Source organism: Bufo bufo, chromosome 10 (genome assembly GCF_905171765.1).
Source record: "Bufo bufo chromosome 10, aBufBuf1.1, whole genome shotgun sequence".
In the NCBI taxonomy this organism is placed as follows: Eukaryota; Metazoa; Chordata; class Amphibia; order Anura; family Bufonidae; genus Bufo; species Bufo bufo.
In genome coordinates this window covers 137,596,774-137,620,132 of record NC_053398.1, presented here as the reverse complement: position 1 = coordinate 137,620,132, position 23,359 = coordinate 137,596,774, and the positions used below count along the sequence as shown (strand labels likewise).

The window sequence follows — 23,359 nt, the reverse complement described above, 5'->3', positions numbered from 1 at the left end:
TCCTAATCATTAGAGGCTTGGGCTCCCCTATGCTTTACACTGCAGCTCTGCCAGTTTAGAGTACATGGAGAGGACAGGAATATTGTAAAGTACAAGTAATTAAACTGGAAGTGAAAAGAGATGATTAAGGGCTCGTTCACACGAACGTATTTTGCGTTCCGTATACGGGCCTTTTTCTGCGATCCATATACTGAACCATTCATTTCAATGGGTCCGCAAAAGATGCGGACAGCACTCTGTGTGCTGTCCGCATCCGTTGCTCTGTTCCGTGGCCCCGCAAAAATTATGAGTCCTGTCCTATTCTTGTCCGTTTTGCGGACAAGTATAGGCATTTCTATAATGGGCCTCCTGTTCCGCAATTTGCGGAAGGCACAGGGGCGGCATTCGCTTTTTGCGGATCCGCAATTTGAGGACCGCAAAAAAACCGCACGGTCGTGTAAACAAGCCCTGACATCTCCCAAGGCCAGGGAGTCCCAGTAATGAGGTCCTGGAAATCCACATTAATAACTGGTTATATGTTTCCCGTATACTGGAAGCGGCGTAACATCCGGCTGGTTAATTATTAGCACCCGACCTTCGCGCTTGTAGCCTTTCTCCAAGATCGTGTGAGAATATTAAATGCAGTAGGAGTCAATGATTATAGGGAGAGGTGTTGTCACACAAACAGTAGCCGGGAATCTGCATAAAACATAACATCTCATCATGCAGGACAAAGATAAAATCTGAACCAGCCTGGGAGTCAGCCAAAATGGGAGGGGGGCGAGTGGCTGCCACAGTAAATCTGGTGCCGCTTATCTCGGACAAAAATATAATCAGTTTTGTGTGTCCTTGCCCTGTGACATCCGATGTTGGTGAAGGGTCCAGCGGTACTCACCGTCAAATATCAACCGTCACTTGTATTACGTAGCACTGGATCCTGCATGGTCCCACAGCGGCCGGTGGATGACCCATCTTTTAATCCTCTTGCTCCTGGTAATAAGGTGCTGGACGGTGACTCGGTTACCTGCCAGTCCAGAACAGAAGCTGCTTTGTCAGATTTCAGGTTGACAAAAATTTCAGACCATTGTGTTCTGGATGAAAGGAGTCCAGGTGTACGAGTTTTTCACCCTGAGCATAAGTGGCAGAGGAACCTGTAGGACTGCTATCTCTGCACCCCCTATGGCAAACACTGCAGCAGTGCAGGCACTTTGAGGTGGTGCATTTTGATATTTCAGCTTTGAAAGGACATCATACTTATGCTCCAGTATAAAGGGGACCTGTGTGGGGCGAAGGGGTACCCTTTAAATGGAATTTGAGGATCTGGGGATACAAAGTATATGTGGTGTATTCTAGTAGATGAGGGCAGATATTGTGCACCCCCGAGCTGCAAGTCTTTCATGCAAGAAAGCCAAGCCTGCAAGTCTTCTGTCAAGGACTGGGGAGCCTGCAAGTCTTTTGTCAAGGACTGGGAGCCTGCAAGTCTTGTGTCAAGGACTGGGGAGCCTGCAAGTCGTGTGTCAAGGACTGGGGAGCCTGCAAGTCTTTTGTCAAGGACTGGGGAGCCTGCAAGTCTTGTGTCAAGGACTGGGGAGCCTGCAAGTCGTGTGTCAAGGACTGGGGAGCCTGCAAGTCTTGTGTCAAGGACTGGGGAGCCTGCAAGTCTTGTGTCAAGGACTGGGGAGCCTGCAAGTCTTGTGTCAAGGACTGGGGAGCCTGCAAGTCTTGTGTCAAGGACTGGGGAGCCTGCAAGTCTTGTGTCAAGGACTGGGGAGCCTGCAAGTCTTGTGTCAAGGACTGGGGAGCCTGCAAGTCTTGTGTCAAGGACTGGGGAGCCTGCAAGTCTTGTGTCAAGGACTGGGGAGCCTGCAAGTCTTGTGTCAAGGACTGGGGAGCCTGCAAGTCTTGTGTCAAGGACTGGGGAGCCTGCAAGTCTTGTGTCAAGGACTGGGGAGCCTGCAAGTCTTGTGTCAAGGACTGGGGAGCCTGCAAGTCTTGTGTCAAGGACTGGGGAGCCTGCAAGTCTTGTGTCAAGGACTGGGGAGCCTGCAAGTCTTGTGTCAAGGACTGGGGAGCCTGCAAGTCTTGTGTCAAGGACTGGGGAGCCTGCAAGTCTTGTGTCAAGGACTGGGGAACGAGTCCGACCGGTTACAGTGCAGATCCTGGAGTGATAACCTCCTGTTTGCAGTCGGTGTCTGAAATAACTGAGGTGTGGAGGCCATGTGAATGCGTCAGCAGGGTTTAACGCGAGTGTATCACTGTATCACCTACATAGTTTACTAATTAAAACCGGACACAGAAACATTATTTTATTTCTAATCTGTTTTTATTTTCTTTGTTCTATTTTCCTCCCATGACTGGGGGGGTTTGGGGGCGTCCATCTTATCTTATCTTAGCACTCAAAGATATGTTTTACATCATCCTCATGGATCATAGGAAAGGGTAGTCTGGAGATGACTCATTGACTTCTATAGGAGAGTGTTGTGAGCATGCTCTGTGACCTGTGCAATGGACACTGTGCAGTGAGGGAGAGGAGATAAGCTGTGACATCACGTATTGCGAATGGCGGACCCTGTGTTATTTACAGATTTATGATATCTGTCATAGTAATCTTTCCTGGGATGATAATGAGATGACTGCTGAGGGAGGATCTCTACAGAACAGATTTTTTTCTTTAATATAAATAGTGATGTGAAAACTTAAAATGACCAGACCTTCCTAAAAAAAATTATGCCAAACATAAACACTTTATTTAAACAATGTCATTTTCTGACGGCACATTCCTGTTTTTACAGTATTTCCACCATTAAAGGGGTATTCTGATTATGTTGTAATTCCCTATCCACAGGAAAGGGGATACCTGTTATATTGGTGGAGACTGCTGGCACCCTCAACTGATCACAATAACAGGGCCCCTTATGGAGCCCCCCGAAATGACCGCTGGGCATTCTCCAAAGCTGCTCCATTCATTTCAATGGGAGTTCTGGAGATCGGCTACATGCATGCCTGACTGCCCACTCCATTTATTTTTTGGGGGCTCCTCTGGTAACAGGGGCCCTGTTTTCATGATCAGTGGGGATCAGATCGGTAGGACCCCCACCTATCTAATAGTTACCCCCTATTCTGTGGATCGGAAATAACTTCACATAACCAGAATACCCATTTGGCCGTATTATGGTTGCACTTGGGGGGCCGGGAGCCCCTGGGCCTCTTCTGTGCTGATCACAAGGGCTGTCGCCCACCTTTCCCAGTCTCTGGAATGGTCATGCAGTGATATATTTCTGCTGCTACATAACTCAGTATGTTCAGCTCAGAACTCAGAGAAACCGGACTGATAACCCCTGTGTGTGCCGATGTGGCTGTCATCCAGCTTTCCCCGAAGCTGATATAACTTATATAGCCGAATAGGTGTTTCGTAACCACCTCGCACCAGTCATGTAATTATGGTTTACTGCTGTGATACAATTAGTAACATGGGTCTGGTATAGAAATAGCAGCAGTTACATTGTATCACCGCCCGGTCCTGACATCACAGCCGGCTGCCCTACATTCCATATCATTAATTATTGCCGTCTCTTGTGTTGCACAATATTTGTGTTATATTTTTACACTATTTCATCATCCCTTGTGTTCATTGTATACATGCATCTTAGGTTTTATTCACACGATCCGTCAGAAGAAGAGAGAGAGAAAAAAAACAGGATCCTGAAAAAAACCAAAAAAAAACAAACCCTGTTGCATCAGTTGTTTGTTTGAGATCCGTTTTTTCTTAGACAGTCCTGCAGGCGGTCTAAATTTTTTTAAATCTCGCACGGAAATGGCTCAAACTGATGACAACTGATGCAACAGGATCCGTTGTTTTTTTTTTTTTTTTTTTTTTTTTTTACAGGGTCTTTTTTTTTTTCTCTCTCTTTCTCGTCTTCTTACAGATCAGAAGAACGGAAAGTTAAACGGTGATGTGAATGCACACTTAGAGTCACTCTCCTTTAAGGCACGGTACTCCAATTACATGCGGGGGACACCAGGAGATGTGATGTCAGAGCGAAAGCAGAATTAGGAATGCAGCTCTGGACGTGATTAGAGTATAAGATCAGTACGCGATAACTAAAACAAAGCAAGCACAGTACTAAACTGTCGGAAGTTTGGCAGCTTTCAACACCATTGAGAGATCAAAGGAAATGTTTGCCCACAGCCCAATCCACATCATAAGCGCCTTTCCTCCTGGCACAAGACATCTTTAGGTCTTGGATTGAGTGGGTTGTGTCAGATCTTTATATGGACCCAGGTTAAAGAGGAGCCGTCACCTCTCCCGACACATTCCCCATGTAATAACAATTTTGGAGCATCTATTCTTATGACTCTATTTGTGTTGTGCCGTTCCACTATTATTCCTTCTAGAAGTTTATGACCAGATCTTACCGGTGTGACCAGTTAAGGGATGTGTCCCTGCACCGTCTGACAGCATTGATTGGATAATGTCAAGACTGTGAAAAGACACCCCCGCCCCCCCCCCCCCCAACTTGTAACACCCAGATAGACCTTTATTGCAGACGGCTGGCAATTAATGAATAACTTCTAGTAGGAATAATAGAGGAATGGCACAATGTACAGTCATAAGAAGAGATGCTACATAATTCTCAGGTTTATTTCTTGTTTACTGCATGCTAGAATTTGACTTGCATTTGCTGCTGCTGCTTGGCATTGAGCGCTCTTCCATAGTTTTTTACCCCAGTCCGTATCTTGCTGTTCTTCTCAGTTGCAATCCATTTTAATGACTTTCTCAAAGCGTGATGTGAACCCACCTGTACTTCTGAATGCCTTGCTCATATCTTTCTTTCCGTCTTCCAGGTGTACTCAGCTACCTGAAAGAGACGTTCACCCACACCCCCAGCTATGACATGAGTCCGGCCATGCTGGGAGCCCTCATTAAGATGTTTCTGGCAGAAGCCCACGAGTGTTACTTTGAAAAGCTGATCCTGGCAGGAGTCCAGAATGAGTTCTGCACATTGGTGAAGATGGCGCAGGAAGCGGCGAAGGTACCAGTCACCCTATAATAGACGTCGGCTACCGGTTCTGGCTGCGTCAGTGCTTATTGGCGTCACAGCAACCCGATTGTGGAATGTGTACACGTATAGGTGATCGTAGCTGTTTGCTTTTGCTAGTGATTCAGTACCGGAGCTGGAGGGTGGTGCCCGGGTCAACACAGTGATTGATGCTAAGTGCTTCTGTGTTGCTTCTTAAGGTGCCCGTAGGTGCAGATAATTTATCTGATAAAGGCAGGGTGTCTATGGAAACAAATGACTGCAAAATTCCTTTATCCTGGCTTCCAGTAATCCAGAGCATTTGATGTAGTGTTTTCAAAGCGCAGGGGCAAGAAAACTCAGAGAAGGTCATTGACCTCCATGTAGAGGAATAGACTGAATGGACATGGCTTGACAGGAGAGAAGCTTTACTAGAGCAGACCTGAACGTCCATTGTGTGTTCCCAAATCTAAGACCCCCTATAGAGGTCAGTGGCCTGCTGAATGGGTCGGCTGCCCCCGCTAGGAAGATAGATAGAAAGGTGACAGCTCCCATCTCCCTTTGGCATATGTTAGTGGTTACCTTGCACTAAGTTTCAGGCTGCAGTCTTCAGTCCATGATTTGTTTCCAGACCCCCTTATATTCAGGTTGTATAGTGTGTCCCTCCCGATAATAATTCTGAATGTGAGGTATGTGTGTCCAGGATGCTGCTGTCTACACTAGCTGTCATGTATCAGCACAGCTTCATTCCTTGATTGATTCTCACTAGTACTGGCAGTCACTGATGCTGAGGAGCATACGATTCTCCCCCAGCAGAGTCTGCCCTTGCCCTCTATACTTGTACGCAGCCTTGTGTATGTATCCTCCCTATCTACAGCCTGGGTGAGCTGCCATCCATGGTGGCTTCCCCCCCTCTTCACACTCTGATCTGCTTTGTACAACCTCCTTCTCGCTGCTGCTATCTTTAACAATGAAAGAAGTGAAGAGGAGAGCAGACAGAGCCATTAGAAACAGAAGCAGGGCTCTGGTGCATTTATATCAGATTCAGCAGCACCGCCGGCTAGGTGAAAGACTTGCACACACTCTGCTGAAGCAAAATGGTAGGGAATTTATGATCAAGACAATTTAGAAAGTTGCTTTATTTTTTTCATTTAGGAAGCAAATAAACAATAAAAACTTTAGTGAAAAAGTGTCCATAATGTTTAAGTTATAGAGAGATGGTGTCCATGCGTTTGGGCTTATGAAGAGAATTGCTTGTAGTTTTATTGTCTTTCCCATCTAACAATATTTCTCATCGCAGGTCAGTGAAGTCTACTTGCAAGTGTTTAACGCCATGAACCAGGCTCCCATCAAGGAGAACGTCCCCTATTCCTGGACTGTTATGGTACAAGTAAAATCGGAACATTACAAAGCCCTGGCTCACTTTTTTTCAGCAATCACACTCACCGATCACCAGCGTAAGTCTCCCTCATAGGGAATTGTTGTACATAACAGACACAATCAAGTAATAATGCGACTTTAAAGCTGGCCATAGCCTAAAATGCATGCTGCCATCCTGCTTTTTGTTGCATCGCAGCCATTAGGCCATATAGTGGGATTTTGGTCTTGCCCCAGGACAGCGCTACTATCCTGACAACGTATCTCTGTGCAGTGTGTAACTTTATACGGGTGAATAAAGCCCAGGACAAACCTTTCATCCTTACACTGATCAGGACAACTAATGCAGATTCTCTCCTACAGTGACACCTCGTGATGATGAAGACAAGCAGGAGAAGGCTTTATCGCAGCTCTATGACCACATGCCAGAAGGAATGACCGCAACGAAGATACTGAAGGATAAACAGCAGCGGAACCTGCTAGGTAACCGAACATGGAAGACGTGACATCTGTGATAAATGTGCAGTAATCTGGATAAGGATAAGTAATGTAATGTACACAGTGACTGCACCAGCAGAATAGTGAGTGCAGCTCCGCAGTATAATACAGGATGTAACTCAGGATCAGTACAGGATAAGTAATGTAATGTATGTACACAGTGACTGAACCAGCAGAATAGTGAGTGCAGCTCTGGAGTATAATACAGGATGTAACTCAGGATCAGTACAGGATAAGTAATGTATGTACACAGTGACTGCACCAGCAGAATAGTGAGTGCAGCTCTGGAGTATAATACAGGATGTAACTCAGGATCAGTACAGGATAAGTAATGTAATGTATGTACACAGTGACTGCACCAGCAGAATAGTGAGTGCAGCTCCGCAGTATAATACAGGATGTAACTCAGGATCAGTACAGGATAAGTAATGTAATGTATGTATAAAGTGACTCCACGGGCAGAATAGTGAGTGCAGCTCTGGAGTATAATACAGGATGTAACTCAGGATCAGTACAGGATAAGTAATGTAATGTATGTATAAAGTGACTCCACGGGCAGAATAGTGAGTGCAGCTCTGCAGTATAATACAGGATGTAACTCAGGATCAGTACAGGATAAGTAATGCAATGTATGTATAAAGTGACTCCACGGGCAGAATAGTGAGTGCAGCTCTGGAGTTTAATACAGGATGTAACTCAGGATCAGTAATGTATGTACACAGTGACTCCACCAGCAGAATAGTGAGTGCAGCTCTGGAGTATAATACAGGATGTAACTCGGCATCAGTACAGGATAAGTAATATAATGTAGATTGTATCTCCATAATATATATAATTTATACATTATAAAGAATGGTCTTCTCTGTTGGACAGATTAGTAACCATTAGTTTTAAATCCTGTCTTCTCTGGAGACTATAAAGTTGGGATACAACTAATATGCTTTCAGCTTGTGCTCAGCTCTTGTTGAGATCACATTTCTAGGACATTTTAGTGACATCAGTGACAAGTGCTTGTGACGTGGAGATAACATCCAGGCCTGTACTACTTTATAGAGTTTTATTACATTTCCATAAGTCTAGATGATACCACCCTTGCTCCTAGCCGCACCCTGTTACACAGGACATAGTTAACATTCCTGTTTGCTCTGGGACAATAGAACAAAATCACTGTAAATGGGTCAACAAATGTCTTTAGCGACTGCCAGTCCTCATGCTGCTTCCACCTTACCTCCTGTGAAATAACATGTGCGCAGCCTGGTCACGTCCCGGCCCGATCTCATCCCGTTTGCTTTTCTCCTGTCCATAGGAAAGGCGCATTTATCCAAAGCGATTGTGTGCCACGAAGAAGCCCTGAGGTTGTCTAATCTGTGCAGCCAGCTCAAGCAGATCGACGTCCTGCAAGAGATACTGTCTGCTTTCCACAAGAGGGCGCTGCTCAAGAACTCCAATTACAAGAAAGAAGAGGACTTCCTCGGATTAATGGTGGCCCCTGATATAGTCAGTAAGTTCATTCCGTCAGGTTGACGAAGATGAATATTTTCAAACATAACTAGAATATGGCGGCTTTATTATTCAGTACCTCACATTTGTATCTCATAGATGAATACTGCATTTTGTAATGACTACAGTGTAATCAGGCTACTTTCACACTAGCGTTTTTTGCGGATCCGTCATGGATCTGCAAAAACGCTTCCGTTACAGTAATACAACCGCATGCATCCGTCATGAACGGATCCGGTTGTACGGATCGGTCATGAACACCATTGAAAGTCAGTGGGGGACATATCCGTTTTCTATTGTGTCCGAGAAAACTGATCCGTCCCCATTGACTTACATTGTGTTTCAGAACGGATCCATCTAGCTCCGCACCACATCGCAGACTGAAAAACGCTGCTTGCTGCGTTATTCTGTCTGCGATGGGAGCGCAACCAAACGGAAGGGAATGCATTCTGGTGCATTCCATTTTGTTCAGTTCAGTTTTATCCCTATTGACAATGAATGGTGACAAAACTGAAGCGTTTTCATCCGCTATTGAGATCCTACGACGGATATTATTAGTGGAATTGAAAACGGTAGTGTGAAAGTAGCCTTGGACGTGTAGTTCTGGAGCAGGAGCCCCCCCAAAACAGCCGATTGGCAGGGATATGGGGTGTCGGACCCCCTTCGATCCGATATTCATAGTCTATCCTGATGATAGGCCATCAGAATCAAAATTCTAGACAACCCCCTTTAAAGATGGCAGTTTTATCCAACGATTCATGTTGTGGTATAATACTGTCCCATCTTTATAGGTAAAAGGGAGTTTATGACAACGGATTGGATTTTGAGGGGATTTATATGGAATTGGAAACAGACACAGAAAGCATTAGGGTACCATTACCTATCGGGTGGGGGAGCAGGGCCACATTTTTTAAGGTATTATTATGTGGCAGAACTTTTGTATATACAAGAAGAGGAGGATGTGAAAGTAATGTCTGAAAAGAAAGCCTATTCTCTTTATGGGAAGGTATTATTTGTAATGGAGTCATGCGGATGTGTCACATATTAAGGACTTGTGGTTGAGAAAAGAAAGACACTACTTACTGGATACCATAAAAGATATATCCCGTAAGCAAAAAGAGGCAATTAGGAACATGTCGTATAGGGTATCACAATAGTGTACTGGTCATATGTTATATTACACCCTAAGCTGCAGAATACTTCAAGAAAGAGGAAGGAAGACAATGGTCCAAGATGCAAATTGATTGATGCGGTATACTGTATATTCATTTGGTGCCTAAAATTGCATTGTTACTGGGCCTATATTATACACATATTAAAGGGGTTGTCTACGACTTTGATACTGGTGGTCTATCCTCAGGAGATCGCCAGGGGTCCGACCCCCATTGATCAGCTGTAACACATAGCTCCGACACCTGAGGTCAGTGTAGTCCATTGTGTAGTGGGTGAAGCTGGTAACTGCAGCAAGGGATGAGCGAATCGACTTCGGATGAAACATCCGAAGTCGATTCGCATAATACTTCGTTTGAATACTGTACGAAGCGAGCGCTCCTTACAGTATTAGAATGTTTTGGCTCAGATGAGCTGAAGTTATTACTTTGTGAAGTAAATTAATTTCTACTGTAAAAAAAAAAACATTTCCCAAACTTGGGTTCGGTTCCAAGGTACAGTATTCAAACATAGTATTATGCGAATTGACTTCGGATGTTTCATTCGAAGTCAATTCGCTCATCCCTAATAGTAGCAGCCCTCCCATTCACCCGGTTTGAGTAGAAAGGTAGTCCCACGTATCCACTGCTGCACAATTCAGACTCTATGGGGTTGGCAAAGGTAGACTAATGCTGCCCTAACTTATCTCCAGCAGTCCCATGGAGATGAATGGACTGGCAGTGTGTATGCTCAACCTCCAATCCATTTATACAGGGGGGGGTGCACAAGACCTCCATTCTCATAATTTATGAGGCTCCCAGTGGTTGGACCCCCACTGATCTAACAATTATCCCCGACTGGAGAGGGGTTACCTTGTTACTGGAGTATCCCTTCCGCCTAGCAGTGTTGCCGGTCACGTCACCGATGGGAAGGCTTTAGCACTGCCCTAGCCATTTTACAGGCCTCGCCCTCACCCTAGCCGAGACCCGGTACATCACCGGATCTAATGAAAAAGCCCTTGGCCTGCGCGATTCAGCGCAGGGCAAGGGAGAGCATCAGAGCATGAAATGCTCCAATGCTCATATCAGAGGGGCTGCCTGGGTGAAAAAGAGTATATGTGCGGGTTCAGAGCCGAACTGCTTTGATCTATTCCCATATACCCACGAGCAGGTGTCAGATTATCAGACTTCTTCTATTTCTTGTATGGATAAATCCTGTCCCAGTATCTCGGGCTGTAATCTGCAGCTGCTCCGGATCATGCGCCCTTCGTCTCCGGATCGGCAGATTCCACAGATAAGCATTTCTCATTTTGCTGGAATGTATTCACAATGAAGTCTTCTGATCTTCCCCAGGTAAAACCGAGTACAAGGCGGAGATCATTCTTCCCCCACTCTCCAGGGTGAAAGTGATTGATTTCTTCCAGCGACTGGTACGTATTGCAGCACTACACAAAGATGTCGTTACCGCCTTGTATACACAGCCGGGCGCCAAATACCTGTACGCTGCTGTGTAGATCTCTAGATACCTTTATATGATGAGAACAATAATATCAGTTCTTTAAACATGAGGCCTTCTACAGGGCTTACAGGCAGCTGACTGGCATTGTTCTCACCTCCCTGGAGGTTATTCTTTATCCTATACTGAAAGTATGTTCCATACATTATAGCAGACCGTGTCCTCCTTGCCCCTATCCCCTGGGTTACATGAGCTTCAGATAAGGGCCCGATATGTTGACAGAGGTATCCACGGGTGAATCACATTCTTGCTCCACATATGAAAACAATACGGCAACTAAACAGAGATAGTTCTGGGTTTTACGTGGTAAGATCATTCTGATTTGAGTAAAAAACACTTTTTGCATCTGTATTTCCAGGGCCCCTTGTCAGTATTCTCTGCAAAACAGCGGTGGACGGCACCAAGGAAGGTCCTCCTGACTCTTGAGGATGGGGAGATGGGGTTCATCTTAAAAGGTGACTGCCCTGTACAGATAACCTCACTGGATCCTCTCTGTCCCGCTGCAGTAAGTACAACAGGTTTTGTGCCCGCAAAATATTTTTTGCAGTATCATCAAACCAAAGCGATGTTCCCAAAAATTGTGATGGAGGTCGACATTGTTATAAAATGAAAGAAGAACCCTTACTTAGCTTCTCACCATTCCATCACCGCCAATTTGATGTTCCTGGTGGTCTATGCTTTCACCACTGTAGTGATGACGTCCCCAACTACTGCACATAACCGCTGCAGTCTCTCCTCAGCACGTGACCGCTGAGGCCAGTGAATGGCTGCGGCGGTTGCATGGAGTAGGCATAGACCATTGGAAACAGTGGAGCAGTGGCACTGGGACGGTGGGGGATTGACTACATGAGTATGGTGAGGGCTTAAAGGCAAATGGACACTTTCAGGGCAATTTTTTTGAATTGCATTTTACTCATTTTGGCCTAAAAATTATTTTTTTACAGCTGTTTCTGAGATACAAGGGTTAAAAGTTACAGTCTGTTTTCTTTCAATTACGTCATCTGATGGCTCATGTGTAGCCTCAAACACTGATTATAGCTCAGTTGTTATCAAATTGATAAGAATATGGCTTAAATTCATTTTTGAGGTCAGGAGTAGTGTTGAGCGAACTTCTGTTTTAAGTTCGGCCTCTAAAGTTAGGCTTCCGGTTAGCGGAGAATCCCGATATGGATTCCGAATTCCGTTGTGGTCCGTGGTAGCGGAATCAATAATGGGGGGGCTGGAAAATAGTTGGGGGTCTCTCCTTAGCTTTGTCTTTCAGCTTAGTCTGTGCTTTATACAATTAGTAATATCTCCCCGTTTCATCTTCCAGAGGGCGGGTGTGAAGGAAGGAGATTACATTGTGTCTGTGGAAGACAAGGACTGCAAATGGTGCTCCATAAATGAGGTCATGGACATGTTAAATGGAATAAACGAAGAAGGCAAGGAGATCCGAGTGATCAGTATCCAGGACCAGACGTCGAGCCTGGTACGTGCGCTCCCTCCTTACCTCCTGTCCTCAGCCTCATACCATCAACTTCTAAATACGGAAAGGCTTCATGGTTACAGCTGTGTTTTACTTTGATGTGCTGCGCCATTTCACAGAAGATATAGTAAAGTGTGCCAGGCGGGCCCGTGCTGCACTTCAATTCACGGGCACCGACCGTAGGTCTGCCGCATGCGGATCGCAGACCCATTCACTTGAATAGGGCCCGCGAGCCGCACCACAAAAAAGTAGTTCATGCACTACTTTTTTGCTGTGCGGAGGCAGACAGAAACCCCACAGAAGCACTCTGTAGCGTTTCCATGCCTCTGTTCCGCACCGACCTTCCGGATTGCGGACCCATTCAAGTGAATGGGTACGCATCCGTGATGCGGGGTGCAAACGGTCGGTGCCTGTGTATTGCCGACCCGCTGTTTGCGGGCCGCAATATGGTCACTGCCGGCACGCGTTCGTGTGCATGAGCCCTTGAAGAGTGCCTGACAGCAGGATCAACCCTGTTATACCAAGCATACTGCATGGGAGGGTTGTTTCTGCTGATTACATTGTGAAAGTCGGTTGTGGCGTTCCCGAGATGAGATGACTTTTATTCTCTATGGAAATAAGGGCATTACGGGGTGACCAGCATTTGAAAGTCGAGGTGCACTGAGAGGCTAGGTCACCCTCCCTCGCGTCAAGCCGAGGAGCAGAAAACCGGTGGGGAGACGCTCCTGTGACCTGGTGGCGGACTTGATAGTAAACTATGTTTTTGCTGAAATTTCCCATAGCAGAAGTTTAAGGGGATTGCTGTATTTTAAATGTAAGCATGTAGGAGATTGTTGCATGGGCTCGCCCTGGGGGGAACAAATGGAGAGAATCAGGAGGCCTGGCCAGCACTGGAAGCTGAGGAGCTAAGGTGCCCCTCGGTGCACCGAAACCCTCATTTGCATAAAAAACAAGGGGGGGTCATTTATTAAATTTTATACGCCAGTTTTCTGGCATATATCTGCCGCAGATTGCAGTGCACAGGTTATATTTGTGCCACAATCTGCTACTTTTGCCCGCTCACTCCAGGTCTAAAAAAGGGGGCGAGACGTTGGCGATTTTCTATGCGTAGAAAAGTCTTTTTTTTTTCCCCCTGGAACCCCACAACTAATTTTCACAAGCCAGGTATCATTTTAATCAGCAGTATCTACCCTGCCAGGAAGTATGCATTGTTTTATACAGTTGATCCTGCGGTCTGTAAGTTTTCCGCCCTGTTGTATTACGTGTACGGTTGGCGATGAAACCCACCTCACTTTATAATATCTTCTTCTCCTGTTTATTCAAACAGCACAACAAAAGCGCCACGTACTCGGCCGGGATGCAGAAGACCTACTCTCTGGTCTGTCTAACCATGGACGACGACAAGAACCCCAAGACACAAAAAGCAACAAAAAAGTTATCGTTCCTCAGCTGGGGATTCAGAAACCGTCAGAAAGCAGCGAGCACCCTGTGCCTCCCTTCCGCCACTGGCGCCAAGCCTCAGAGCAGCAAACTTTTCCTCTCACCCTATGACAGCCGGGCGTGCGACAGCGCTATGTACTGACCCCCGTCTCCCAAAAGACTCCGAACTCCTATAGAGACAACTGTGACAATCCCGCAAGCTGTGACTGTGATTCTAATTTATACATGTCCTCCTTTGTATCACCTCCCATACCGGCAAGGTGTCATCGGAAGATAGGAATGGACTAAAGGGACCCCTCTAATTCTACTGAAACATGGAATCGGTTCTAGTTTTCTGCGTTTTTTTACCATTATTTAGTCATCTATATGAAATACCATAATCAGGTTTAGTCCATAAATCAGTAGCATTTTTAACTGTTCCATGGCAGCTGTAGATGCACATTGTTCTTGGCGTAAACTGCAGTGGAAAATCTGCCCGAACTACATGCACGGATATCAACAGCGTAGGGTGAAATACACCGCATAAGTTGAAATGCCGCAGGTTTAAAATTTGCATTGCAGTTCTACGTCTCTGTTACTGTAAATGCAATGGATTTTCTGCTGCAGAAAAGCCACAGCCTGTGTGAACACGCGCCAATAATCAGCGAGAACGATGCAGTATATGTTGGCGCTATACAAGATGGAATTTTCACTCTAATTTCATCCCGCTTTGCGGTTATCCCTGCTGCTGTTTTTAATACGGCTGTAGATTTGAAATCGGCGTAAAAAAGGCAAACACGCCCTCATTGCATGGGGCTAATCCGCATGTGGACGTTCTTACTGGAAATCCCAGGATCGGATGCAGATTTAACCCTATGCATCACAAAGGGTGAGGTTTTTCAGGAGAAATCCGCAGTAAGTCAATTTCCTGCATGGTGGGGGTGAGACTTGGTAAAATCTCATCCACTTTGCTGCTACTCTAATGCGCTGAGGATTTTACACCAGTAGTTACATGGAAAATCCACGGCGTGTCAGCTACGTGAGAACATAACCTTGCATTTCTGCTGAGGATCCCACATTGGACTTTTCCACATGACTTCGTCGTGTGGACGCAGCCTTAGGCCTCTTGCACACGAACATGTGCGCCCCATGGCCCGCAAATGCATGAACACCCACCGTGGGGCAGCGGATCGCGGGCCCATTCACTTTAATGACTTGCACTTCCCCTTCCTGCTGGATCCACTTCCAGCTTTGGCTGAAGAACCTGCAGGAAAATCTGCCTTTAAAAACCCCCTTGAATAAAAAAAAAAAAACTACCCTAAACGTAGAGTATGCGGCCTCCAAGAACAATTCCTGGTAATTTGCTGCCACCTGCAGGCCATAGGCGGGTAGTGCATCACTGACATTAGTTCCTGCATTCTTTAGTAGAACTTGATTCACATTTGTATGATTGTTGTATCACATTAGTAAGAATAGTCTGTATTTTATGTGTAGTATAATCCTTTTCAGCTCATTTATAATATTTTACATGTGGACCAAAGACTAAGGTACTTAGAAGGGATGCCGTTATAGACTACCCCCACTCTCCTCCAGATGCTGCTATAGACGATGTTATCACTGCTTAAACTACAGCAGAAGTGTATGTCAGTGAGACGATTTCAGATATCCGAGACCTAAACCACTATCCAGTATGAAGCTGGACGTGTTGTAATAATGTGCATGTTCTTTCTGCATTTATATGGCGTGTATATGTAATTATTGCTATGTGGCGTAGCAGAGTTCAGCTCTGAAGGTTGTTCTGTGACGTTACAACCCCTAGAACAGTGGTCGGCAACCTTCGGCACTCTAGCTGCTGTGAAACTACAACTCCCAGCTTGCACACTTGCTTGGCTGTTTTTATTTTTTAAACTCCTATAGAAGTGAAAGGAGGATTCTGGGAGTTGTAGTTTCAGAACAGCTGGAGTGCCGGAGGGTGCTGATCCCTGCCTTTAGAATATCCTGGCTGATGCTGGGAGTTGTAGTATCACAAGAGCTGGAAAGTTCCAGACCACTTTTATATCTCCAAATGTGCAAACGTCACGTATTAACTAGGGCGCTGACTGCATTTTTAACTCTTACACTGCTAGATAAAAGCCATCTCTTCCTAGATGCAACTTAAGGGAACAAGGTTAAAATGTTTGAAGTGTTTTTTTTTCTTCTTTTGCATATGTATGACGATTCCCCTATTATAAAGGGAAGCGAGTCAAGATTGTACATATTTGTGAAAATATAGATTATATGGTTTATATATGTTTTTTTTTAGGTTTATATAAGACTGTATATATTGAAGTGTATTTAAGAGTAAATATGTAAACTCTGATCACTAGACTCGGAATATATCGTAGGTGCCGTTGAAAGCAGAGGTTGACGTTTTTTTAAAAACCCTGGTGCCTACAAAGTTTAAGGCCATGGACAGCTTTAACACAGTTTTTTTTTAATTGTTCATTTGCTTTCTAAATGGTCTTCCTTAAAAATTTCCTTCCATTCTGCTCCTGCAGGGTGTGTGTAAGTCCTTCCCCTAGCTGGCGGTGCTGCTGAATCTAACATATATCCACCAGAGTTTTGCTCTTGCTTCTGATGAATCTCTCTGTATCCTACCCCAGCTTCACTCAGTGTTAGAGAGAACAGCAGGTAGGGGGGCGATGGTTGAGCATGGCAGATTAGAGGGTGGAGAGGGAGGAAAGCATCCAAGGAGGGCATATCACACTGTATTTAGATAGGGCGGAAAGCAGACACAAGGCAGGGACAATCACATAGGCCAGAGGGGGCACTCAGAGCCCTCTCTTTGGGCACCCACACCCAGGTTAAAGTCTATGGTGTACCAATATGCCTTCGACTTTTCCTGCCATTCTTCAGCGCAGGGCGCACTATGAACAGCACAGGCAGCGCATTGAATGTAGACAGGCTATTATAGCTGAATGATAAAGTACATGGAAGTTATACCATATTGGACTGTAGTATTCAGGTTAAATTGCCGTGTTGGAACTTTGCGATAATTAAGTGGGTTTTGGGTTGCAGTTTAGGCTTTCGGCCTCTAAATGGGTCGCCACCGCTGACATAGCCTTTGTAGAGAAAATGCAGAGCACCCACATCAGCCTCCACAGGAGAAGGCGGAATCACACAGTTCTCGCATTAGGGGCTGTGAAGAGAAAGACATTTATCCAGGGATGATGCTGTGCTGATGCAGGAGCTCTAGGGAAGGCAGCAGCATCCTGGACACACAGATCCTGCATGTATCACTGGGAGAGACACGTCCACGTGCGAAAAGTCTGAAACTAGGAGCAGGTTCTAAACTGAATATCAGGAAGAAGGAAAGAAGACCGCAGAAACCTAGCGCAACTTTTTTTTTTTTTTTTACTCAAGCTAACCACTAACATAGGTAAAATATGTATTTGTCCTTAGCCTTTAAATACTGACGATTAGAAAACCTTTTACAGGTTGAGATTATTTTGTGCAATATTTTGTTTGATGCTCTATTAAAAAAATAATAAAGCCCATTGTTAAAGTCATGTTTTTTTCTCAACGACAGGAATTAGTCTGTCTAAGTGGAATAAAAAAGGATTTGCATAATGTACAGTGTGGGGTTTTATTTACCGAGAGGTAGGTAACACTACCAACACCACTAGGGCAGGGATCAGCAACCTGCTGTGAAACTACAACTCCCAGCATGCACACTTGCTCCGCTGTTTTGTAACTCCCATAGAATTGAAAGGAGGATTTTAGGAGTTGTAGTTTCAGAACAGCTGAGGTGCCGGAGATCCCTGCACTAGGGGGCAGTAGTGTACATTTCAATAAAGGTCACGGCGTCTGCTGACCGGTGTCTTCTCCACCTTGGGACACACATAGGCTATGAACCACAGCAATGCATAATAAATAGGCAATTACAATGGACCAGGAGCAGAGGGGCCACTCAGCTACAGCTCAGGGTGGGGTTACATTACGGTTTATGCCTCCGTTTGATGTATAATTACAAAAACACAGCACACCACGTTCTTGTATCCTGCAGAGTCTGGTAAAAAAAATTATGTAAACGTTATGTTTATTAATATATAATTTTTACATGAATTAAAATATATCAAAAACCAATAAAAATTACTGTTGGTAAAAAAATAAAATATATATTTTTTACAATGGAACTCTATGGTGAACGGGTGCCACTTTAAGGCATCAGTCGGAGACATCTGTTTAATGTATACGTTAAACAGATGTGTGTGAACGCAGCCTTAGGGCCAGGTGTCACACCTTGAGAAGGAAGAGAATTTTCTAGTGCCACCTATAGGCAGCTAGGGATATACATCTCTTCTTTCTGAAGGAGAGCTAATTCACATACTGCCTGTGCGACTCCTTAGGCCTTTTTCAGACGGGCGTTGCGGGAAAATGTGCGGGTGCGTTACGGGAACACCCGCGATTTTTCCGTGCGAGTGCAAAACATTGTAATGCGTTTTGCACTCGCATGAGAAAAATCGCGCATGTTTGGTACCCAAACCCGAACTTCTTCACAGAAGTTCGGGCTTGGGATCGGTGTTCTGTAGATTGTATTATTTCCCCTTATAACTTGGTTATAAGGGAAAATAATAGCATTCTGAATACAGAATGCATAGTACAATAGCGCTAGAGGGGTTAAAAAAAAAAAATAATTTAACTCACCTTAGTCCACTTGATCGCGCTGCCCGGCTTCTCGTCTGTCTCCTTTGTTGAACAGGACCTGTGGTGAGCATTCATTACAGGAACAGGACCTGTGGTGACATCACTCCGGTCATCACATGATCCATCACCATGGTAAAAGATCATGTGATGACCAGAGTGACGTCACCACAGGTCCTGTTCCTGTAATGAATGCTCACCACAGGTCCTGTTCAACAAAGGAGACAGGCGAGAAGCCGGGCAGCGCGATCAAGTGGACTAAGGTGAGTTAAATTATTATTTATTTTTTTAACCCCTCCAGTGCTATTTTACTATGCATTCGATATTCAGAATGCTATTATTTTCCCTTATAACCATGTTATAAGGGAAAATAATAATGATCGGGTCTCCATCCCGATCGTCTCCTAGCAACCGTGCGTGAAAATCGCACCGCATCCGCACTTGCTTGCGATTTTCACGCAGCCCCATTCACTTCTATGGGGCCTGCGTCGCGTGACGCTGAATATAGAGCATGCTGCGATTTTCACCGCTCATGTGAACAGCCCCATAGAAATGAATGGGTCGGTATTCATTGCGGGTGCAATGCGTTCGCCTCACGCATCGCATCCGCGCGGAATACTCGCCCGTGTGAAAGGGGCCTTAGGCTACTTTCACACTGGCGTTTTGGCTTTCCGTTTCTGAGATCCGTTCAGGGCTCCCGGATCAGTTTTGCCCTAATGCATTCTGAATGGAAAAGGATCCGCTCAGAATGCATCAGTTTGCCTCCGATCTGTCACCATTCTGCTCTGGAGACGGAGCAGCGTTCTGGTGTCCGTCTGACGAACCTGAGCCAAACGGATCCGTCCTGGCACACAATGTAAGTCAATGGGGACGATCTAGCATAATAGAAAACGGATACGTCCCCCACTGACTTTCAATGGAGTTCATGACGGATCCGTCTTGGTTATGTTAAAGATAATACAAACAGATCCGTTCTGAACGGATGCAGACTGTTGTATTTTCTGAACGGCTCCGTCCATGACTGATCCGCACAAAACGCGAGTGTGAAAGTAGCCTTACACCAGCTGGATCCGCCTGAGACCTCGGTGAATGGCCGGGGAGGCTCTCGTGGTTCCAGCCCGAGTTCTTCCTGCAGATAGACTTGGCGCCATTATTCCAGCATCAAGTTTGTGTAAAGAAGGAATGGATGTTGCTGGCGATTCCTCGTCCCACCACGGCCTCCAAGTCCCTGAGAGAAGCGTTGGAGAGTTGCTGGATGCTGGGAAAATACTGGAGGAGCTGAAGAGCCTTCACCCGTCCTACGCCGGGTATCCTCTGTACAGTCTGCAGAATACTGGCTTCAGAATGATGGCTGCGCTTCTTACCAAGGAAGGGGTTGCTGCCCAATTCTCGGCTTCGCTCTTGTACCTGTTCCGGGTGTTCATTACATTACATTAGATTTTTATCAAATTTGATTTTTCACAAGCAGAAAGACGTTACAGGGGTACGCCGGTTACATTAAGTTATCCCCTATCCACAGGATAGGGAATAACTGTTAATTCAACAGTAGGACCCCCACCGATCACAAGAATGGGGACCCCATACGCCCTGCAACGAACAAAGCACCCGGTTAGGTATGTGCGTGGTCGCTCCATTCATTTCTATGGGAGTTCCGAAGACAGCCCAGTACAGCGCTCGCCTATCCCTGGAATTCGCACAGAAATGAATTGATTGGCCGCACGTGTGGATAGGGGACAACCGGAATACTTCTTTAATTAACCCTCTAGTGCATATTAACCCCTTAATGACAAACCTTGAACCTCAGTTATATGGATTTCTACTGCCCCCATTGAATGCAATGCTAGCCGTCTAAACCTCTGTACTACCAGCTCCCCCTAGTGGTGGCTGCTTGCAGATAAAGTTTAATTTAAAGGGGGTATTCCAAAATTCCGGTGAGAAATGTGACCGCATGCTGCAGGCTCCTTATGCACAGAGCAACAGTACAACACTAAAGTCACACATTTCTTTTAATAATATTTGTGAATTTTTTCCCAATTTTACAGTACTCTCACAAGTTGTCAACGCAGCCATAGCGTCTCCATAGGGAATGCGGCCTCTCACAAAGTAGATCTTCAGCGTATCTGCGACCTGTGGGGCCGTACCCAAAAAGAGGTTTCCCAGAATGCCAACTTATCACCTATCCATAGTGTCTGATCGTGGGGGGGTTAGACTGCTGGACCCCTCCCTGATCAACACTGAGCATGTCCACTTTCGCTCTATTCAAAGTCTATGGGACTGCTGAAGATAGCGGAGTACAACGCATGCTCGACCGGACACCCGCTCTCAAAATCTGTGGAGATCCCAGTGACACTTCTCATCCTTTAAAGGGGTTGTCCCATAACAATGTACCTCCCATCCAAGGGACAGGGGAGAAGTTTCTGATGTGTGGGGGTCCAACTGCTAGGGCCCACGCCCATCGCTAGAATAGGGACCCATGATCCCAGTTGGAATGCTGCGGCAGACATGCATGCGTGTCCGACACTCCATCCAACTTTACGGGGCTGCCGGAGATAGACGAGCGCTTCTACTGCGGATATGAAAATGGGACACGTGTTTGTGTCTGCTGCTCCATTCAAATGGGGCAAAGCGGTCCCCGATCAGCAGCCCCCCCACTGGGCGCACCCCCACTGTTCAGACACTTAGCTCTTGTCCTGTAGGTAGGGGGATAAGTTGTTGTCAGCCCCTTAAAGACAGCGCTATACGAGTCCTGTAAGCGATTTACTCACCAGATGAAATATAAGCTGAGCGGCTTCACTCTGCCCGCTGACCGGGAGCAGCGTCATGCCGAGTTCCAGCACCACAAAGTCCTGCACTGGAGGGAAGTACTGATCGCTGAGCCGCGTCCGCTCCGCTATCACAACGCCTTTCAAGTCGGTGGCCTTTGAAAAGTCAAAAAGGATAGAGGTGAAGATGAAGAGTGGACAGGTGGACGCAATGTGGTCAGGTAAGGCCCAGCTGAATGCTGATTGGTCATCCTGGTCATGGAAAAAGAATGATTCTGATGGGACGGCAGATAGTTTACCTTACGAAAGCGGACAAGTCTTCTTCTAAAAGCGTTCCCGCTCACCAGGTCGCCCTCTGATACGTACAGGACGCAGGCTCGGTGCGACAGATGGAAGTCTACCAGACCCAAGCCGTCTTCAAACAGCAGCTTCACCTTCCCTGTAGAAGGAAGATTTAGGGTTCATTGTCCCCCAGTCGGGGCGCAGGTTCACTGTATGGGGCTAATCCATGGTGGGATCCGTGCCATTCACAGCACAAACCTGCAGGAGAATCCGAGAGGTGGCATCTGCTGCAGAGTCTGTGGGCACTGGGCGCACCACCGATACAGGGGGACTCACTCTGGGGGCGCACCACCGATACAGGGGGGCTCGCTCTGGGGGCGCACCACCGATACAGGGGGGCTCGCTCTGGGGGCGCACCACCGATACAGGGGGGCTCGCTCTGGGGGCGCACCACCGATACAGGGGGGGGATGGGGACACTCACTCTGGGCGCACCACTGATACAGGGGGGGATGGGGACACTCACTCTGGGAGCACCACCTATACAGGGGGGCTCACTCTGGGCGCACCACCGATACAGGGGGGCGCACCACCGATACAGGGGGGCGCACCACCGATACAGGGGGGCGCACCACCGATACAGGGGGGCGCACCACCGATACAGGGGGGGGCTCACTCTGGGCGCACCACCGATACAGGGGGGGGCTCACTCTGGGCGCACCACCGATACAGGGGGGGGCTCACTCTGGGCGCACCACCGATACAGGGGGGGGCTCACTCTGGGCGCACCACCGATACAGGGGGGGGCTCACTCTGGGCGCACCACCGATACAGGGGGGGGGCTCACTCTGGGCGCACCACCGATACAGGGGGGGGGCTCACTCTGGGCGCACCACCGATACAGGGGGGGGCTCACTCTGGGCGCACCACCGATACAGGGGGGGGCTCACTCTGGGCGCACCACCGATACAGGGGGGGGCTCACTCTGGGCGCACCACCGATACAGGGGGGCTCACTCTGGGCGCACCCTGGGGGGGGTCTCTCACACCTTGTAATAACTGCGCCAGTTCTGTTCCTCTCCATTTTTCACTCCCAATGATGTGTCCGTATGGAACGGCGGAGGCTCCGGCCCGGACTGGCGTGCTCTGTGTCGTCGACATCCTGTATATGGCGGTATCCTGCAGCAGAGAACACTTGGTCACAGTAATGCATCAGATAGCGTTCTACAAGCCATACGGCTCCGCTACGACCACACACCTCCTCCTCCCCGCTATTTGGACGGTCAAAGAGGGACATTTATGGCTCACTGGGTGAAAGTCCATTTCCCGCATCTATAAGGGTTTCCTATTACACAATAGTGCAAAATGTATCTGAACATAGAAATGTCTAAAATCCCAATTGCATCAAATAATATACAAGGCGAAGGCGGAGACTAATATACAGAGAAACACTTTCTGGGTCAATATTGTAAATGCAATAATGGAAATCTGGGTCAGAAGTAGGAACACTGGGAGGTCTGCATCCAGATCTGGGAGGACTACAGACAAGTCACTAAGGTACAAACCCTTTAAAACCGCTCCAGTACCGCAGCTCCATGCTACTCCATCTCTTACCAAAGAACCGCCAATATCACTGCCTTAAAGCTGATTGGACAACGAACGTTTACTCACCCTGAAGTGGCCAATCAATGTATCGCTCGCTGTTAGGGGGCGG

General features: G+C 46.7%; 2 protein-coding genes across 2 annotated transcripts in view; one reads left to right on the top strand and one right to left on the bottom strand.

Moving 5' to 3' along the window:
- RHPN2 (rhophilin Rho GTPase binding protein 2) overlaps positions 1 to 14,693 on the top strand; it is a 51,328-nt gene extending 36,635 nt beyond the window's left edge. Inside the window, exons 8-15 of the mRNA XM_040410543.1 lie at positions 4,825 to 5,012; positions 6,298 to 6,454; positions 6,738 to 6,857; positions 8,179 to 8,373; positions 10,874 to 10,950; positions 11,395 to 11,541; positions 12,349 to 12,504; positions 13,829 to 14,693. Coding sequence (XP_040266477.1) covers positions 4,825 to 5,012; positions 6,298 to 6,454; positions 6,738 to 6,857; positions 8,179 to 8,373; positions 10,874 to 10,950; positions 11,395 to 11,541; positions 12,349 to 12,504; positions 13,829 to 14,083 — 1,295 coding nt within the window. The 3' untranslated portion in view covers positions 14,084 to 14,693. The remainder of the gene's footprint in view (positions 1 to 4,824; positions 5,013 to 6,297; positions 6,455 to 6,737; positions 6,858 to 8,178; positions 8,374 to 10,873; positions 10,951 to 11,394; positions 11,542 to 12,348; positions 12,505 to 13,828) is intronic.
- A 4,864-nt stretch (positions 14,694 to 19,557) lies between these two features.
- Positions 19,558 to 23,251, bottom strand: FAAP24 (FA core complex associated protein 24). Its single transcript, XM_040410545.1, has 5 exons — positions 23,211 to 23,251; positions 22,695 to 22,824; positions 21,665 to 21,804; positions 21,369 to 21,521; positions 19,558 to 20,010 (listed from the first exon to the last, which is right to left on the bottom strand). The coding sequence occupies exons 2-5, from the start codon at positions 22,804 to 22,806 to the stop codon at positions 19,765 to 19,767; spliced, it is 651 nt and encodes a 216-aa protein (XP_040266479.1). The 5' UTR covers positions 22,807 to 22,824; positions 23,211 to 23,251; the 3' UTR covers positions 19,558 to 19,764.
- Positions 23,252 to 23,359: the final 108 nt, after the last annotated feature.